Consider the following 19,486-nt stretch of genomic DNA (forward strand, 5'->3'; position numbering starts at 1 on the left):
AATGATATTTCAGGATTTTCTTCTAGAAATTTTATATAAGGAAAGTTATCAGGGACTTCTGTATTCCAAAGACTAAATGTTACAAAAATCAAGAAAAAACCTCTTGGATCTTATTTTTATCTGCAACAAGAGGTTTAGTGATCAAGGAGAGTAAGGTTAGAACAGCAAAAGTTAATGAGGCTACACCTTTGAGCAAGAGTCTCGGTAAGACACTCCACTTACATAAACCATAGTCCACATTTTCTTGTTATGAACTATGTATTCATTTTGAAAATGCTCTTTGGTTTTACAGTTGCTGAACTCTCACTCTGTTGAAGTTAAAGTACGTTAAAGCCTAATGCTGAAGAGATACTTTGTTGTGTGTAAAATAGACTTTCTGTGAAAGATAGAATTATCACTTCAATTTAATAACCCCTCTTTTTCTGCACAGCATCAAGATTGTCTATTATTAGTTAATTCAAATAACTGACCGCTTGCCTGCCAAAACCAGGATGATACTCAACATCCAATTTATTTCAAATGCCATATGGCGCGCTCTGACTCCACGCTTACTCTGACAATCAATAGCTTGCAATGTTTGGCTTTCTTTTGAAAGTAAATTAGATTCTCTTTCCCTGTCTTTTTCACCTGTACTTTTATAAACTAGTATTTTAAATAGTATTCTTCAATAGTATTTAAATATTTTAATAGTACAGGAGCAGGACTTCCATAACAAACATAAGCAAGCTTGGAGAAATCAACTAGAAGTGTTTACTTAAATAGCAGAAAATATTAGAAATAAACATCAGGAAGACAATAGAAAATTATGAACACCCCATCTCTGGAAATTTAATAGAAGGAAAATAAATGCAGTGCTGAAATGTTACTGGGCCAGTTGGCATTGTATAGGGAATTTAGGATACTGGTGCAGAAGGCCGAGTTAGGGGAACAATGGATAATCTGACATAATCAATAAGCTTGAGTAGGGCTTAGATATTGTGACAGCAGGAACAGGGTATATTTAGAGAAACAGTAATCTGCTGTTTGATTTAATGACCCTACGTACCGCAAAATATAGGGGGGAAGTAAACAGATGGAAAGAAGAATGAGGTAAAAGGATCAAATAGCTGATAGATTTAATTCAGCATCATTGGGAATGTTACCTACCGTGTTTGGATAAATTACGCTTGTGACTTCAACCAGCATAATTCAACTGGTGTAGCAAGCCTTGTGTCCCCTGAATTGGTCAGCTAGCACTCAAAAAACTCAGCGGTTCCCAACTTTCCTGATTGGAATGGTGCACGTGCATATTATGCCTCACCTTTCTGGAGTGTGTGGTTGAGCATTTATTCCCTTATAAGCATGGTAATCGGAACAGATAGAAGAGGAGGGCAGTAAAGGAAGACTGCTGTTGCAGCATGTGGACTGGTCTCCAGGATCCACCATTCCTTTTCCCTTGAAATAATTATATTGCTACTGTGAAACAAGGCAAGCAACATGAGCCACACAACGTACGGAAAAAGCTGCTGTCCTTGTTCCTCTTTAAAAAGTCACAATCTGCTCCCCTCCTCTGCTCTCCCACACACTGAGTAATTTTATTTTGTGAAGTTTTTTATGTTACTGCATGAGGCAGAAAAAAACCTGACAAAAACTTCTGTGCTGTTTTTTCAACGTGCCATGGAACAAACCATTGAAGATATTTGTTTTGATTTGGCTTTTTCCTTCACATGCTCTTTTTCTTACTCTCCCAGAAGAGAGTTCAGAAAACTTCCATTTTATTACTTGTGGCATGAAATAAAAGGTTAACCTCTGAAGCAATTGCCAGCAATAACCTGCTGGCAATTGATAACGTTTTCAACAGTGCATTAGTAATGATTCTCCTACAATGGCCTCTCACGTGGCTGTGCAATAAATGCTACATCAGTTCAGTTTTCGGGCTCTTTGGTGAACAGATTGCAACTAATATAGTAGTCGTAAAAATCTGTTGGATAGCCTGAAGGTGCAGGGGCATTGCATTAGGCTGACAAGTTGCTGGCTAGACATCCAGATTTGGAAGTAGTTTCAGTCTTTGGGAGTGCCTGGGCTGAACTTTATTCTGGCCTGGAAGGGGTTGGACTGAATTTTCAGTGGTGGCCAGTCTTTGCTTTTACATATCTCGTGGCTTAAAAGATGTATAATGGTGTCTGTTCTTGTGGGTTTTCCAGAACTAACTTTCTTTACACATGGAGGATTCTGATAACGGTGGAGGTGCTCAGTGCCAGGCTGGATCCTGCAAACCATTTAAGCATTTGCTTGAATCCAGCTTAACTGACTTCAGTGAGATTTAAGCACACTTAAATGTTTTCAGTGAATCCAAGGAAAACAGTGTACTGCATGAGGGACAACTGAGTAAAGAGTATAAGGAACACCTAGTCGGTTTGTGACAAACCTGCAACAGAAGGAGAAAAGTATTCTTATATCTGTAAAACATATTTAACATTACCATTGACATTTTCCAAAACGAAATGAAGAAGGAAAAAAAGACTGAGACATTCTGATTTTGCTTATTGGATTTCATTGAAGCTGCTATTTTGAAATTCTACAAATTTGTGTAGTGGCCTTTGTGTATCAAAATCCGTTGAAGACAGATTGGTTGGTTAGCTCTTAGGTAGCTCATTGGAGGAAGTTACTGGGGATCAGTAACATTTCCCTACGGCCATCTGGTTTGTGCTGTCTGAGGCTTCATATAAAAGACTCTCTCCTTGTTTGCACCCTCTAATTATCACTTATATCACTATCTCAGGCATAATTGTTGGCCTTTGAAGGGATAAAGATATGTTCAGAGATGCAAAACTTTCTCCTTCATATACTTTGGATTTGTTATAGTGTGCCATGCAGAATAAGCTGATGTCCTGACCCTGGCCACAGATGGGTCCTAACATCCTCGTAGTCCCCAGTGGATAGTCTGTCTCAATATTTCAGGGCTTCTACAAAGCCAGTGGGATCATTGATTCTAAATTTTATAGATCCCATATAGCTTCCTTCTCTGTTCATCTACTTCAATCAATCCAAAAGTCAGATGAAACTGGCACTTCCTTGTAGCTGCAAGGATCTGCTTAGCACAACTGCAGCTCATGGTCAAGGCTATGGTCGAACAGAGTCAGTCTTTGTATTAACAACATAGTGAATGAAATCACTACATTTTTTCCTTGCCTTTTCACCAGTCCACATGCTATACTTTAATATGTGACGGTATCTTTAACTGTTATAGAGGTAATGAGATCTTCTATGCTATTTTCATGACACACATCATACAGATGTGCAGTCAGCCAGGGTTAATATTTATGACATATTTGTTACTGTGCATTAATCACTTTTTAGAGGTAAATAATTTGGTCATCGATTTTCAAAAGGAGTGTACAAAGGTAAAAAGCATATACATGTTTTTTTCTGCCTTTCACTTTTAAAAGGGTCTTCTAAAGGATATTTAAGAGTACTTTCCTTTAAAAAGGAAACTTAGAAGTGACCTGTGGGGGGTCATTGTTAGATTTTTAGAAGTGACAGAGAATTAATTAACTCAGAGTCTGTAGGGAAGGTTTGTCTTACTACTAGTAAAATGGCCAAATTATAAACCTCTAAACAGAAGTGAATTCCTAAAGAAAAGCTGCTTAATGATAGTGGTGCTTCTGGGTCCCATTACAATACAGCACATGGTCATTGTAAGGCTTTGTCTGGCAGCATGCACTTTGACACATTTTTTCAGCTCTTGGCATTGTTTATTTTTATAATCATCTGTAAAGTTTCAATTTTAAGCAGCTTTCACTCTGAAATATTTATGAATCCACAAGATCAGTTTGATCTCTGCATGCTCCATAGTACTTATTTGTATTCGTGTTAAAAGATCACCACCAGAAATGTGGTACACTTGACAGGTTCAGAGCAACTTGAAATGAAAAAGAAGGGTCTCATGTGATTTAATGATGGAGCTGTGCAAAGACCTAATAGCTGTTGCCAATAGCAATGTCTGTTCCTGCATAAACCATTGTGATCTTTCATTTTCATGAGCAGATTTGCTTTTTCTGCAGCTCATTACTCCAAAATAAAATAACAAAACCTTCCAAAAACCTCTAAAGGGCCAAATTAAAGCAAAGAGTCTGTTTGCTTGTGGAATTAGAGCTGATCTCACCAAATTTGAACTGGGCTCAGGAAGTCAAAATTCCTTTTAAAACATGTAGTGGATATTCGTGCCTAAAGCCTTACTGTGACAATGTGCCATATCTTCTTTCAGTGTAAACCTTCATTGTAGGACCAAGCTAACATCATTTATTAATGCCTTTTTTTCCATTTCTACAACAAAACTAGTGGAAGAAAGTGCATGTCAGTGTGCTTGGAAGTAATGTTGCTTTGCTTGTTCTACCATGTATTAGGGGAGAATTTCGACCGCCAGGCCAGCATTCGGCGGTCTCTAATTTACACAGACACGGTGGTAAGACGGCCGAAGAAAGTCAAAAGGAGAAAGACTATTACAGGAATCCCTGACAACATACAAAAGGAGCTAGGTATGGCTCATCAGAACTGTATTCCATCCACTGTTCATTGTCACTGCTTATCATTACTCGACTAATAACATTACCAGTGCTCATGAAACCAATACAGTCTGATAGCCTATTACAGTTCCAAATACGCGTGTGCTTCCTTGCCACCTCTTGCATTGGGAAATTGAGACCTTTTATCTGTTGACTTCCATCTGTTAAAGAGAACAGGGTGTTTGGAAAATGATGTACTGGTACAATGAAAATCTGCAGGGATGTAAGATTTCTGGACTTCAGTGCTTTCCTTGAGATTTGGTCCTCTTCTCCAGGATGTTCACTGAAGCAAAACTGAAGTAAGCAGGCATTTTGGCTTGTGAATAATTACTTAGAGTGAATTACTTATTAATTAATTACTTTATTAGAATAATTACTTAGAATTACTTCCTGAATCTGCCGAAAGTTGCATCAAGAGTGAAAGACCTATTTTTCAGTTCAGTTTTGATCAGTTTTAATTGGCAACTCCTTAAGTATCAATGTTATTTGATTGGAAACAATTTACATGGGCTTATTAGCTATTGCATATATTCCAAAGGAAAAATACCTACTCAGTCACATTTACGCTACCTCAGACAGTTCTCTTTCACACACAGTAGCAGACATAAATTCAAAGCTGATGAAGCAGTCTGAATTTTGGCAGAACTTTCAGACACTTTTTGCAGAACTCTTTGATTTAAATCTGGTCATTTTTGCTTATTCTTTAAAAAGTTAATTTAGTTATTCAGTTTTTCCCAGGTGATAACTTCACAGATCAAATTATGCTCCCCTCTTTTTTTTTTGTTTTTGGTAGAGGAAGAATGTCTTTTAAAATAGTGTAGCAGAACATAATTTTTGGTGCTTTATGTGTGAAATTGTCTCATATATTGATGGTTTCTGTAAGTTTTACTACCTTGCATTTTGCATCCATTTCTTTTTTAATTATGGTTTCAATTCTTTGTTCTTTGTCTAGATTTTTCAAAAGGAGAGGCAAAAATATGTAACTTGTCTGGATGGGTTTGAAATGAGCTAGAGGGCCAGGCATAGAGAAAGCCAAGAAACAAAGAATTAACTTGAAGAGCAGTTTGTGAGTGGAACTGTGCTCCTTTGGCATCTGTAATGAAAGAGTGCCTTGCCATGGGAATCCTCTGCCTCAAGAAAACATTTAAAACTTAGAGATTACATTTGTGACCACTTCAGACAGATGTTTGATGCTTGAAAACATCAACTGTAGTTTTACTTGGTGGAGTAAACTGAGATTGCAGTTGCCATCTATCCTAAAAAGAATTCTTCAGTTAATATCTTAAAAGAATTTCGTAGCATTTGCCAATCTGTTCGCTAAAAGTGACAAGTTTTATGTCTTGATTTTGGTCTTTCATCTCTGTGCTGAGCACGTTTCATGCTGCACTGCTTGAAGATTTTCCTCGCCTTCTGTTTTAAGTTGTGGAAATCTCAGGGCTGGCAATATCATGCTGCAGGAACTCTCTGGATGGTTCCCCAGCCCACAACCTGCAGGCACATAGAGCTTCAGCCACGTGCCCTATGGCAGAAGTTGTCTGAGGAACTTCATGTTGCTTCTGTGGTGGTTGTAGGTCTTCCAGACAGCCAAATGTATGCCAGGAGAACTCTGTCATGGCAGTATCCATCCTGATAGCATGTTGGTTTCTACCACTAGAAACAAAGTGCACTTGAAAAGAGTGATAGTGTCTTCATCTGATACATGAGGAAACCAGGCGTGCTGCAGTGAAGTGACTTAACCAGAGTCACCCACCAGGCCACTGGCAAGGCTGGGAATAAATTAGGTCTCCCTCATCCCTGTTCAGTGTTCTTTCTGCCATTTCTCCTCTGTCACTGCAGAAATATTTCTGTAGTAGTCCATTCCCTATTTCTCTTACACTGTCCCAAAACAAACAACGAGTTGTTTTAAAACATTCCACAGTTCATTTGATCGGAACAAGGATCTGGACTAAACTCCAAATCAAGCAATTGCATTATGCCTATTGACATTCTCCCTGTGGTTTCAGCTGAATAAATCTCTTTGTTTCTCCCCTAAAGCATTGCTGTGAATGGTTATAATATTTACACAAAGATTAAAACCCCTTGGTACACCAAAGTTGCTGCGTGCAGGCTAAATAACCAACACATACAGCACATTCTTGTTACCTCTTGTTTATCCTTCAGAAGGAAGCAGAAACTTGAGAGAACCTCAAAGCTTCAACCAGGCTTGAGCTATTTTTATTTCTTGTGAGAGAGCCTGGAAGAACTTCTGCCAGGCCAAGCTGCTGGGGTTCTCCCCTGGCTGCTTTGGCTCCTTCGGAACAGAAAAGACCAAACAGAAGAGAGAGCCTGCATGACTGCTGACCTGAGGTCAGTGGACGTGGTACCCTAGTAGAATTCAGCCAGACATACTGAAAGGAGACAGTAACTGCACTCATGTGCTGAAAGTATCTTTAAACATTTCTACTTTTTAGTGTTGTAATACAGTTGTGTTTTCACAGGTGTCTTCCAGTGATGATCCAGTCTGTCTGCATAGGCTGGAAACTTCTGCATACAAAATTCTGCATAAATAAAATGCAATGTGATAGATGGGATTCTGAGACAGAGTAAGAATGTGAGATGTCTACCAGTTTAGAGATGGCAGTTATTTTCTGAAGTTGTTTTTTAACAGCAGGACCCTCTCAGTACTATTTAGCAGAATAACGCCAAAGTAAGAGGAGAAGGCAAAGCATTCTTCTTTCTGCCAAACACAACAATGAAAAAAATTAGTTTTGCATACTTCTGAATTACCTTCATTGTCTTACAGAACATAAATATTGTATACATATTTAATAGGAGTCAGTGTTGGATCAAAACTGCAGAAAGGGCAAGAAACTTTGAGATTATGTTATACTTCAAGTTTCTGTGCTCTCAGTTTCTCTGCTCTGTATTGCCATTATCCATCGCCTCTAGCTGTCTTCAGATGGTACCTTATATGCAAACCTGTATTATCCCCTCAGGCAAGAAGATGATTCCCAAACAGAAGCTTGGTAGAGATGAGCACCTCTCTGGGAAAAGCTGTTGCAGGCCTTGCTCATTCTTGGCTCTTGGTTATCATCAGCTCCCTTCACATGTTTCAACTCTCTGGGTGAAACAAAGGCAGCAAAGTGCCTTCACATTTCTGTGAGCCCTTCTCTGTGTCAGTGCTCTAGGGTTTGGCTCAGACTAACTTTCTTTTTGTGAAGGTACCAAGTTACCTAACTGTGTTTCTCCAGAGCTCCGCGCCAGTGCAGTCCCAGACTCCATCCCTGTCTTGCAGGAGGAGCAGGTCCCAGACTTGAGTATCAGTTCCACCACAGTTCAACTTCCAAATAAACAAACCTCACCAAAGCAGGGGAGAGGAAAACATCTTCAACTTTTCCACCTTTTGATTTATTCTTCTTCTGACAGGCATTTTGCTTCTCTTTAATCAAACAGAAAGTTTCTGTCCTCTTGGGTTTGAAAAATGTCTTCTAATTTTATGTTTCGTGTGTACTTTCTTTGAATTATTTAAATACTTTTTTTCCATCTTAAGATGTAATTCATAGTTTTTTTGGCTCTGTGATTTTTTTTCCCATCTACTTTTTTTTTTTCTTACTAACCTAAGGGTTCAAAGGGTCAGAATAATGACCTTATACAGTTTTCTTCAGCTTATTTCCCTACCTCACGTTTTCAGTGGCTCACAAGGAGTTGTTACCTACAGAATCTGGTGTCAGTCTTCAGGATGGGTATGACTGACACCTTAATTGTCAGTCCTTCATTTGCTTTCTTGCAATGCAGGTCAGACCCTGGTGGTACCAGTTGGTGTCTCAGGTATCATTTGGGACTGTTGAAGCTTCTCCTTTGATGTGACTGAGAGGAAGCAATTCCATCTCAGCAACATGGGGGCGAGTAAGTCCTTCTGATCTTTGGGAACTCACCTGTTCTGCTGAAGACTTCTCTTAATTGATACTCCTTTCCAATTAGTCCCTCCAGGACTAGCAGTCACTCAAGTTATAGGTCCCACAGGTAAGAAGAGTCTCAGATATCCAGCGGTCCTGCAGAAATACCACACATATACCCAGTTGTTCCAGACAAGTAATTCTGCACCTGCTTCAATTTGCAGCTTCAGCAGTCTTTGGAGATAATATCTCTCTTTCAGAGTTACAATGCCTTTTGACTAATACTGGTTTTACAGCTGTAGTTTTTCAACATTGTACGTTTCCAGCACTATTGATCCATAGATCAGGGTGTTAGAAAGTATGCATGGGGGATGAAAGACAGAGATACCAGGAACATAAACTTTACTAGAGGCTGTTCATTTAAATGAATAGAATCAAGAAAACTTAAGTTGCCTATATTTTCATCAAAATTCTCCCTTTCAGAGTGGCAGTGATATATGCAAGCATTCAAGATATTTTTTAGCTGGCAGTACTAGAAAGTATCACAGAATTCTCTGCAATATTTTTCTCCCCTCAGAGATTACAGATGCTTCACGGAGCACAGTAAAATTTCCTTAAAATTGTCATGAGCCAAATGTACTTGTCTTATTTCTTGTTGGGTGTCTATTAAAAATCATTTGATATGTAAGTACTAGGGTAAAACAGATTAAGAATCTCTGGGGTTTTTTTTGTAACACTGCAAGTTGTGGTGCCTGCACAGTGACTTGGTCAGATTACTAGGTTTAGAGGAGGATTGCTAGGTGGGGCGCGGGGAGGCAATGAGAGCAACAATTCTAAAGAATGTGCCTGTGGCATAAGAGCCAAGTGCTTATATTAGAAATGATTAGTCAGAAGGGAAGAGAGATTACTTTTATACACTAGTTGAAACAAGCATGTACTTTGTGATATCTACACTCACTGTTTATCCTCTCAAACCTTCGGTTTTCTATTCTCATGTCAGTGCAGAGGACCTTTTGTCTGATTCTCTGCAGCAAGCTGCTGGTGCCACCAGGTCAGCTAGAGTCACAGGGAGTCTTCTGGTAGTTAGTACCTGGCCCTAGGGATTACATACAGACACTTTCTTTTTTCTGTTAAATTTGCAGTCAGTCTCAATCCCTGTCATCTCTAATGAGCAATACCAGTTAACTACCAGAGTCAGGGAGAACTGGTGTAACCTGTATATGCCTATCTTTGACCAAGAGCTTGGAGCTAAAGTAAGCAGTTGAACCTTCTCTCTGTACTTCCATGCAAAACTTGTTCCACGTGTTGCATGTTTCACTTGTGCCAGATAATGAGTGTTTGTCACTTGCTGCTGGAGTCCACACTGAACATGTGTGTTAGGAAAGAGCATTTGCCCTAGGAGATATTTTCAACATAGTAGGGTAATAGAAAGGAGTGTAGATACAGGTCCCCTGTGGCGGACATAGCAGGGCTGGTGGACACAGGATAATATAAAATACAGACATGATAACAATTACTTTGAACCACATTTATCACATACCAATTTGCAGCCACTTCTGACTTCATAATGTTCAGCATCTGTAACCTGATGTCCAGTTCTGCAGTATTTTTTTACTGCTGTCTGCTCAGACATCACCCCTGCAACTAGATGGACTTTTTTCTTTAAAAGCTCTGATTCAGTGCAAGAATTTTGGTGTTGTAGAAATCTGTTTTCTTACTGCTATTTATTTAAGCAGATATTTTCTGAGAAACATAGCATTAATAGTGTAATCAGTCAATTAAAGGTTTGAGCTGCCCTTAGAATTGGATTATTTGCTTTCTAGCTGCAGTAGCAACAAAGGTGGTTTGATTTTAAGGGTTTTTGAAAATCCTTGCTTTTCAATATTACTCTGGAAGCAAGTTAGGGTTCTACATTGCATTTGTAAATTGCAAATACAATACTCCTTGCTACCCTCCTCTGAATTCCACTAAAATCATAAAACCGTCAACATTTTAAGAATATACCTGAGTCTTTAATGTTCATTTGGTTGGTTTTTGAACCATTTTCCCCTGCAGATTTCCATTGTCCCTCTTCAGGAAATGGAATAGTAAAAAGAGCAATTGCTGTCTTATAAAGGGCAAGTAAATCCTCACAGCTTTGCATGAGGTTGTGCATACATATAAAGTCAAAACCAAAGCTGAAACAACTTAAGAATATGCTGCATTTCTACCAAAAATATTTAAAACCTCAAAGTTGTCTTCTTGTAATAACAACAGCCATGAAAAATCCCTTCCCTGACCATATCCCATAAATGATTGAAGGATATAGCCCTGTATTTTATACTGAGGCTGGGCTGTCTGAATGTTGTATTTATTTGGGCTCTGAATAATTCTAACTATAAGAGATCTTTCACTGGTGCAAATACTTGCCCTGACAGGCTTCCCTGCAGTATTGAGGTTGTAAACATTTATTGGTGTTGAATCAATTTATGCAGTTCCCCAGAGCATATTAGGCTGGACCCTAAATTACATAAATTCTGGTAACACAGGGTTAGCACTGGTTCTCAGCAGCATTCTGAGATGTGTTGTTCATGCTGCCCTCTTCTTAGTGTGCTCCTCCAGCACTGCTCCAGCTGGGACCAGCCACCAGTCTCCAGGCTCTGTTGGGGCATGTGTGCCAAGGGATGGGGCAGGAGCTGCTCCCCAAGACGTTGCCATCATTGGCATCTTTTATTCAGTGGCGTAGATACAGCACCATTAAGTTTGTATTTCAGCTTTCGCTGTGCATTTACCATGAGTAGTAGGTCCCAATAAGTGCATTCTAACACTCCTGGTTTTGAAAGGAGGAAAAGGGCAGGTTGGCAAGTCCAGCATCATTCCACTTTGCCATTTACCTTCCCTAGCAGTAATATTTTAAACAAGCATAAATCACCCATCTGCGTTACACTACTTGTGAAACAGAGTGCATTTCGCTTCCTCTGTGAATACAGACATACCACATACTGAAGTGAGGTGCTCTCAGCCACAGGTCAGTATGTAGCAGTGTTAGATACTCGTTGTAGTGCTGACAGCTTCGTTTTCCACCAGCCCCATCCTTCTGTCTTGTCTGCGTGTGCGTATTTGTGTGCATGTGTGTATTTCACAGTGGCAGAAGAAGAAAAATATCCCATCTCTTTGGTTATTTATATATCTTGGTATGCAGATTTTTTAACTGGATACTTTTAATTGGCTCACAGTGATGTCATGGTTCCAGAAACATTCAGAATGTCTACTTTGACTTTTTTCTCTCTCCCAACCTAAGATGTACACTGATTCTGTAGAAAAAAATAACCTGGAAAGTAAAATTATTTTTCTTACTGTACAGTTCTTAATAACTGTGTACAGAATATGCAAATCCCTCTCTTGGTCGGCTGCAGTCGTCCATCTGTTCTGACAGTATCTCATATTAGATTATCCAAGACATTTGCCAGCATCTATCTTTCTAGCAAACCTCTACCAAAAGCAGAAAGAGGCTGCATTTTCATGAGAACAAGAGAGTCTACACAAAGCAAACTAACTAGGCTTCAAGCTGCTAAAAGACTACTTATGTGCCTGGAGAAAAGACGTAAACAATCCTTTTTGTGTGGTGTGCTGCTTTAACTGTAGCATTTTCAGAGACCTCTTTTTCTTATCCTAAATGCCTCTTTTGCCTGCCAAGAATAAGGATAATTAAATGTCCTTTAAGTGGTGTTTAAAGCTGCATGATAAGAATACCTATCCTCCAGATGCAGTTCCCTATAGTAAATACGAAAGGAGAACAGTCCTATCAGGCATGCTACTTCATTACTCCTGAGACTAGCTAAGGCGGAGACTTGAAATAACCAATTTTCCCCCGCAGTGACATATGCAGCATCCTTACCAGCATCTCCAGCAGCACGCCTGCCTCTCTATTGCTATTTATACAGCAACGCAACTGAATTCAAAAGCGGCAGCCTTACACAGACTAATTTTAAAGCAGTGTTCTGGTTTGTGATTTTAAAAGGCTGCTACCAATAAAATTGTAAATTTAACAGAACCCTGGAGTCCTTTCTACCAACCCAGCAATAACTATATTTTGAACTAAAACTGGTTTTCCATTGTCCTCAAAGTTGTCAATATATGGTTATTCATTCTTTTAGAAAAAGCACACTTATTTTTGTTTCCTGATGGTGTTGAGGATGAGATGACCATCAGTACCAGCTTTTCCCCACTTCTTAGAGTTTTTCCTGTAAGATAACTAGAGAGTATTTGTAAGGAGAACTGTTATTTAATGATTTTCTTTACAGTGTTGTATAATGTTTATATATAAGTGCTGTTGTAGTGTATGTATTATTTGTGGTAAAACAATGCATGTTTCCATGTTAGCCTTCTTTCGGACAAACTGCAGGACTTGGAGAGCTGTCAGTGTCCCCTGAAATTTTTTTTTCTGAAGTGTAAGGCTTGTAAAAAACAGATCTTTTTATTCATACTAGTCTCCAGATTTCCTTCCCCTTTTCTTTATTGCATGAGGCATTAGCATGGGAACACCCTTCACGTTTCTCAGGCTTTTGTCTGTTCCTGCTGCATTGCCTACTGGAAGTCAAACAGTGCTACTTGGTTTCTGACATAACTGATTACTATGGAAATTATTACCATGTCATAAACAGAGGATTTCATGGGTCGAATGTGTGGCAGGAGCACAGACGATTCTGTAAGCAAGAGAGGTTCCTGGTAATAATGAAAAAGGGAAGAGAAATGCAGAAAACAGACAATGCTTGTGCAAAATCCATTGTTGCAGATTTTTCTTCAGAAGGCATAGCCTGCGGGAACGTGGGGATCAAGCAGTTTGCTGGGGAGTTTTGATTTTAAATGAGTGAGAAGATAAATGTGAGTTTGTGCTTCAAGAAATAATTATTTTATTTTGACTCCAGCAGTTGGCACTGGCCAAAGTGATTTCCGAGGGCATTCGATGTATGTCCCAGATCACTGTTCCACACTAGGGAGACTAGACAGCTATCGCTCTGCTATGCAGCGCTCGGAAACCAAGGACACCAGCTGCCAGACGGAGGAAGTTAAAGTTGTGCCCCCTTCAATGAGAAGAATAAGAGCACAGAAAGGACAAGGCATTGCAGCCCAGATGTCTCAGTTCTCCAGCTCATCTGGAAACATGTCAGTGATGAGTGATTCTGCTGCAGTTATATTTGCTTCTCGCCAAAATAGCGACATAGGTTTTCACAGCTTGCCTCGAGTTGGTGCAAGAGTATCTCTGCAGTCCCTAGACCAGACACAGAGCTTCTCTAGGCAGACGGAAGACATTGCTGGCACTTTAACTCATCAGATAAGTAAATTGCAAGTGGATGATAGTGTTGTGCATCTGAGGAATAATCCCACGATGGGGACACTGTCGAGGCCAAAGTCTCAAGAGGTGAGAAGCTGTGATAGTGAGAAGTCTGCGAGCCCAGCATGTGTGGTCTCTCCTCATGCCACCTACTCAACGAGCATCATACCCAATGCAACACTGTCATCCTCCTCAGAAGTTATCATTATTCACGCTGCCCAGAGTGTTGGTTCATTGGATAGTAAAATGAGCAACTCCACTGCCTACCCAAATCCAAGAGACAATCCTGTTACCAGCAGTGCAATAAGTGGGAAAGAAGACCACCATTCTTCAAGTGGTAACTGGAGTGAGAGTAGCTCCACACGTCACTCACAGACCTCAGATACCATCCCATCTAATACTGTCATGATGCTTTCTCTTGGTGACTCTGCTGTCTCTCTTAGCACTCCTGGGAATGCAGAGGCTGGGTCTCAGACCACGAGCTACAGCTGCAGGAACAATGTTGCTTTACCAAACCCTTCCCAGGACAGCGATGGTAGGAGTGAATCTAGCTATTCTGGGGAGCGAGCACAGGCAGCAGTAGACAGCACAGAGCATTGGTTGTACAAGTCTTCAGAAAACAGTGAGACTCCTTCACACAAGGTGGTTTGTACTACACCAGGCTGTGCCACTCCTGGTAGCAACCTGAGCAGCAGCAGCCTGGAGAGGACATCAGTCAGGGATGATTCTACTTCTGTGTATTCTGTGGACCATGATGGTTATTACAGTTCCATGCATATGGACTCTGGGCTGAAGTCAGACATGCCATGCAATAATACTAATGGTTTTGGGAATCCCAGAGACAGTGTGATAAATGTCTTCGAAGGAAAGGAGAAGAAACAGCAGGTTGACCAGTCAGGCCAAGGTGACAAATCTCTTGCAAGAAACATCTCTCTGAAAAAGGCCAAGAAACCACCTTTGCCACCATCCAGAACAGACTCACTCAGAAGGATGCCTAAGAAAAAAGTCCAATCCAGTGGACAGGTACTTGATGAAACTCTCATTGCCACCCTCCAGCATTCCCTGCAGTTAAATCTCAAGTGCAAAAATGGTAGCTCCCCTTCCCAGAGCCCCTCCAGTGACTATGAGGATCCCTGGGTGTTGCGCTCCCGCAGCCAAAGCTCGGTCAGTGCAAGCAGCAGCATGATGTCCACCACTGCTCCAAACCTTTACTCCATCTGCACAGTCACTCCCTCACAGAGTGAAACAAGTAGCATCAAGTCAGAGTACGCTGACCAGTGGGGCTATTACAGCGACTATGCCGCAGTGGCAGACGACCAGGTGAAATCCCCAGTGACCCATTCTGTCAGTACATCCTCTGCTCTCAGCGATTACAGCATCAGCCACTTCAGTGATGGCTCAAGGGCTTCTGTGCCACAAGTGCCCAGTGGGCTGGCGAAACCAAAGAGCACTTCTCCGGAGAAATCCCACCGAGTCACATCGCCATCAAGTGGGTACTCCAGCCAGTCCAATACACCCACTGCGCTTACTCCAGTGCCTGTACTTTTAAAACCTGCATCATCAGGAAATGGGAAATCCAAGCTGAAGCCTAAAGTGCCTGAGAGGAAATCCTCTCTTCTGTCTTCAGTTTCCATGTCTTCATCCTCCACTTCTCTTTCTTCAAATACATCTACCGAAGGGAGCGTGAATGTGAAGAAATTGGACCCCGCCCTGAGCCCTCCTCCAGATTCTGGTGCACCTCCTCTGCCACCTCCTCTTTCAACACCTCCACACTGCCCCGAACTTTCTCCTCCCCCTCCTCCTCCTCCAGCAGAAGTCATGGATTTGTCACCATTGCCAGCCTCTCCCACATTCCCCCCTCCTCCACCAGAAGCTAATGTAAATTCTTCCTTTGCTCAGACTGTCCCATGGTTACAGCAGGAAGCCTCCATCAGTTCATTCTCTTCCCCTGTTCCTCCTCCTCCTACTTGCCCCTTAGCTGTCCCACCACCAGCACCACCTCTTGATCCCAAGTTAACAAAAGGTGCAACAATATACCCACAGTATTCTTTTAAGAAACGCAACCAGGAAGATTCTTGCTACAGTCCAGTGAAACAGCCACTCAACAAGCAAGACTCATCGAGACCTGTGATGCCATTAGTAACTACCAAAGCATTGCAAATGGTGCAGTTGAGGTCTGTGAAAAGAGTGACAGAAGGTGAACCATCACCTGAATCTGCTTCTGAAGCCACGTCTGAGGAGAAGGGTACTGTAAATTCATCGTCACAGTCTTCCCTAAAGCCGTCTCTCTCACTGAGACTCAGTAGCAGCTTAGGCAACGAGGAAATGAAAACTCAAGGCACTTCATTTAAAAATGCAGTTCAAACACTGTCTCGGGGTTCTCCTCTCATTCTCTCTGATAACACACCTGCGCTTGACAGTGATCAAAAGCCTGTGAGTGCAGTAGGTCTAAAAAAGTCTTCTGAAGCTTATGCACTGGGGGCAGCTACTGATGACACACCTGAGTCTTCAGTGCAGAGTGAAGACCTCCCTTCTGGCATGTCACTTCAGGGGTCACCAGCATCTCCTGACAAGGTTCAGGTCATATTGCCAAGCAAGAAACCACCTCCTATTTCTAAGAAACCTAAACTGTTCCTTGTTGTACCACCTCCACAGTTAGATCTTACAGTGGAGAAAGCAGCTGAAGTGAGTGATACTGTCAGAAGCACATCAAGTCCGACTAAGAGAGACACTGTGCTTGCACACTGCGAGGAGGCGAGAAATTGTCTTACAGATGGACTCGGTTCTAGCGAGATGGACTCTGGCAGCCTGGTTCCTGAGGGAGGAGCTGCTGGATTCACCTTCTCTGAGGCAGGGGGAGCAAATGCCTTTGTGGTACAGCCTGCTGCATCACCAGTTCAAGAAGAGCCCAGGCAGGAGGAGCAGTCTGCTTTTGATGAGGGAAGCAGTTCAGGCAGCAGCCAAGACAGCGGCAGTAATGCTGACGGGCACCTATCTCAAGAGAACGAAAGCGGTGAGTCTCTTTTCTCTGACTCTTCTTCATATACAACAGTAGCTGTTTTAAAGGAGCTGGGGAGTGAGCATGGCAATCCTAGCATTGAGGTGGGATTCTGTAGAGGAAAGAACCTCTTGTGGTTGTTATAACTAAAGGACTAAAGAAAGTTGCAGGGTTCTGATTAATATTTTATGAGATTTCTTATAATTACTTTCTGACTTCTCATTGCAGACATGGAAAGAAAATGATGCTTTATTTAACTGTGCTAGTATTAAAGCATGCTATGAAAACATAGTTAGCTTTGTAAATTTTGCTTTTGCATTTCAGTGGAAACCACACAAATTTTCTTGTATTTCTTCTGCCTGTGTATGTGTGACCAAACACAAGCATTTCATGCACTGCAGTTTCCTAAGCAAATGTTGATCTGAAATCACAGTTATGACAATGGTGCACTCAGTCTCTCAGATGCTTTGCCTTAGAGGCAGCAAGGTCTGGTTTCAGGATTATATGCCTGTTGGATTCACATGATGGACTGACAGTTTTGTTCATTCTCTCTGTATAGTGGAGGTGTTTGAATCAGATACAGCAAGTAGTTCATTTCTGCCAAGCTGTAGTTATGGGGAAGAGATGGATGGAGTGGCAACACCAGCAAGACCAAGGACTACTGAAGATCTTTTTGCAGCCATTCACAGGTACTGCAGAAATTGCCCTTCCCACGCTGTCAGGGTCCGGTAGGTCTCTCAAAAATTAGTTTAACATTTACTAAAGCACCCAATTACAACAGTCATTGCTTTATGAAAAAGCACATATTTATCAGCTTTCTACTAAGGCTATATATGAAAAAGATAAGGAAAAGAACTTGCCTTTTATTGTTTTACAAATATACGTAATCCATTCTGAACTAGAAATGACCAGATTAAATCAATGTAGATTATATTATAAATATCTTGCCCCTTGAAATACCAAGTTATGTCTAGTAGTTATTGTACTGTTCTCAATCTGCCATATTAACTCTACTGTTGCTTTTTCTGTGTATCTTTTTGTTTTCATTCTTGTTCTTCTCCATCTTTTTACTCTCTTCGCTGCTTATATGGTGCAGTTTGGGACAGAGGCTCAACGCTAATGCTTCATGGCAAGCGTGGCTGAAACTGGCAAGTAACACAACATGTCAGTCATATGGCAAAACATATGGCAAACGCTGGATTATAGTTTGCCATAATCCAGCCTGAGGTCGGGTGTTTTGTGTCAAACTGGTTCATGAATGAAATGTGCAATACTGGCTCTGTTATTAATGACATTATTCATTTCCCTTGAAAACAAAATCACCCTGAACGGCAACTAGATTTCTGTGCTGTTCACATTAGGTTCTCAAAAAGAAAAAGTAGAAAACCTCAAGCAAATAAAAGCTTTAAACCACAAAAGGAAACGTGTGCACCATTTAAACAGCACACACAGACCTTGCCTGTAGACTAGATTGGGTGTAGTTGTAGCACCATCTTGCGGCTTTGTCTTATACTGCAAACTGCAGAGGGGATGCAGTTACCGCACAGGGAATGTGCTCAGCATCTCCTTGTGGGTTATCCAGGTGTTTAGTCAGTTTGCACATCTGTGCCCGAGTTCTGCATCAGGAATAAGGAACAGGCAGAGCAGCTGGGAGCCTGTAGCACTTGGATGCAAATGCTATTTTTTTTCATATTTGAAACTACTCCCTTTCAGATTTTACAAAAATTGCATATATATGATACTGACTTTTTATAATTTACTGTTACCCCTTAGGACTTGGCCTGTAGGAGGTGTTCTAAAAATGGTCTGTTACATTCATGTTGCATGGCACTCACTAGAACTGCAACAAATCTGGTTTTAGAATGAAATATTCTGACCAGGAGCCTTTCTCCATTATGCATGCAGATAGAGAGTGGATCTCTGTGTCTGTGCACACACATGTAATTTGTGAGTTTATGGGGAAATGGACAATGGAACTGGATGTGACATAATTAAAACTGTCACATTTTTTATTAAGACCTTGCTTTTGCTGGCTTTAGACTTGGAGCACTATCTTCCTTGGTTGTTAATAAAAAAGGTTTTGGGTTTCCCTAAAAGGTATTATTTCAGTGATTGGCACTTTTGAATATATGTGCTTTGGAGTAAGACAAGAAATTTACTGGTATGTGTTAAGGACAGAAAGAACAACTTAAGTTTTAAGTCCCAGTTTTGTTTAAATATATACCCTACCTGTGTCTGAAAAGCCACCAAAACCAAATCTGGTTCTTAAAATTAAGTTTCTTCCATAATTCATACATACTGAGAAAAGCCGATTACATGCTGACAGCAAACTGACTGCTCTGCACTGCATTCACAGTCTTACCGGATTAATCCAAGCTAGGATAACGAAGTCTTCCCCTGCAGATCTGTGCAGTTGAATTTTTTTTTTTATTTTTTTTTTTAATTTAATTTGGGTTTTGGCAGCAGTACAACCCCAGCATTGCAGTGTTTAAAGATACATATAGGCAGCCAAAACCCTAATGAAGGAAAATCTTTTCCCTTTAACAAATGCACGCATGTGCTCACATACAGATTTGCAGAGCATCCAAGCACCAAAATAATTTGCTGCCTACAATACTAATACACAGTTAAATCTAGACAAAGTTTGTGTGTTTGCTGCTGTTGAAGTCATCATTTTATCTCTGTGCTGTCTTCTGGTGTCCATTCATCCTCAGGCTGAATGGATATTGGTATTACATTCTTCTTCCAGAAAGAC

At 40.8% G+C, this 19,486-nt stretch overlaps 1 protein-coding gene across 9 annotated transcripts in view; it reads left to right on the forward strand.

Moving 5' to 3' along the window:
• Positions 1–19,486, forward strand: part of NHSL1 (NHS like 1) — a 182,424-nt gene that overhangs the window by 153,671 nt on the left and 9,267 nt on the right. For 4 of the 9 annotated variants that reach the window (XM_027721046.2, XM_027721077.2, XM_039384790.1 and 1 more), the window contains exons 5-7: positions 4,386–4,517; positions 13,327–16,746; positions 17,291–17,420. In XM_027721046.2, coding sequence (XP_027576847.1) covers positions 4,386–4,517; positions 13,327–16,746; positions 17,291–17,420 — 3,682 coding nt within the window. Of the gene's footprint in view, positions 1–4,385; positions 4,518–13,326; positions 16,747–17,290; positions 17,421–17,827; positions 17,880–19,486 lie in introns of all 9 variants that reach the window. The other 5 variants (XM_027721061.2, XM_027721084.2, XM_027721120.2 and 2 more) reach the window with 4 other exon arrangements.

The sequence above is a fragment of the Pipra filicauda genome, unplaced genomic scaffold, assembly GCF_003945595.2.
Source record: "Pipra filicauda isolate LSUMZ 115617 unplaced genomic scaffold, ASM394559v2 scaffold376_size704792_pilon, whole genome shotgun sequence".
Lineage (NCBI taxonomy): Eukaryota > Metazoa > Chordata > Aves > Passeriformes > Pipridae > Pipra > Pipra filicauda.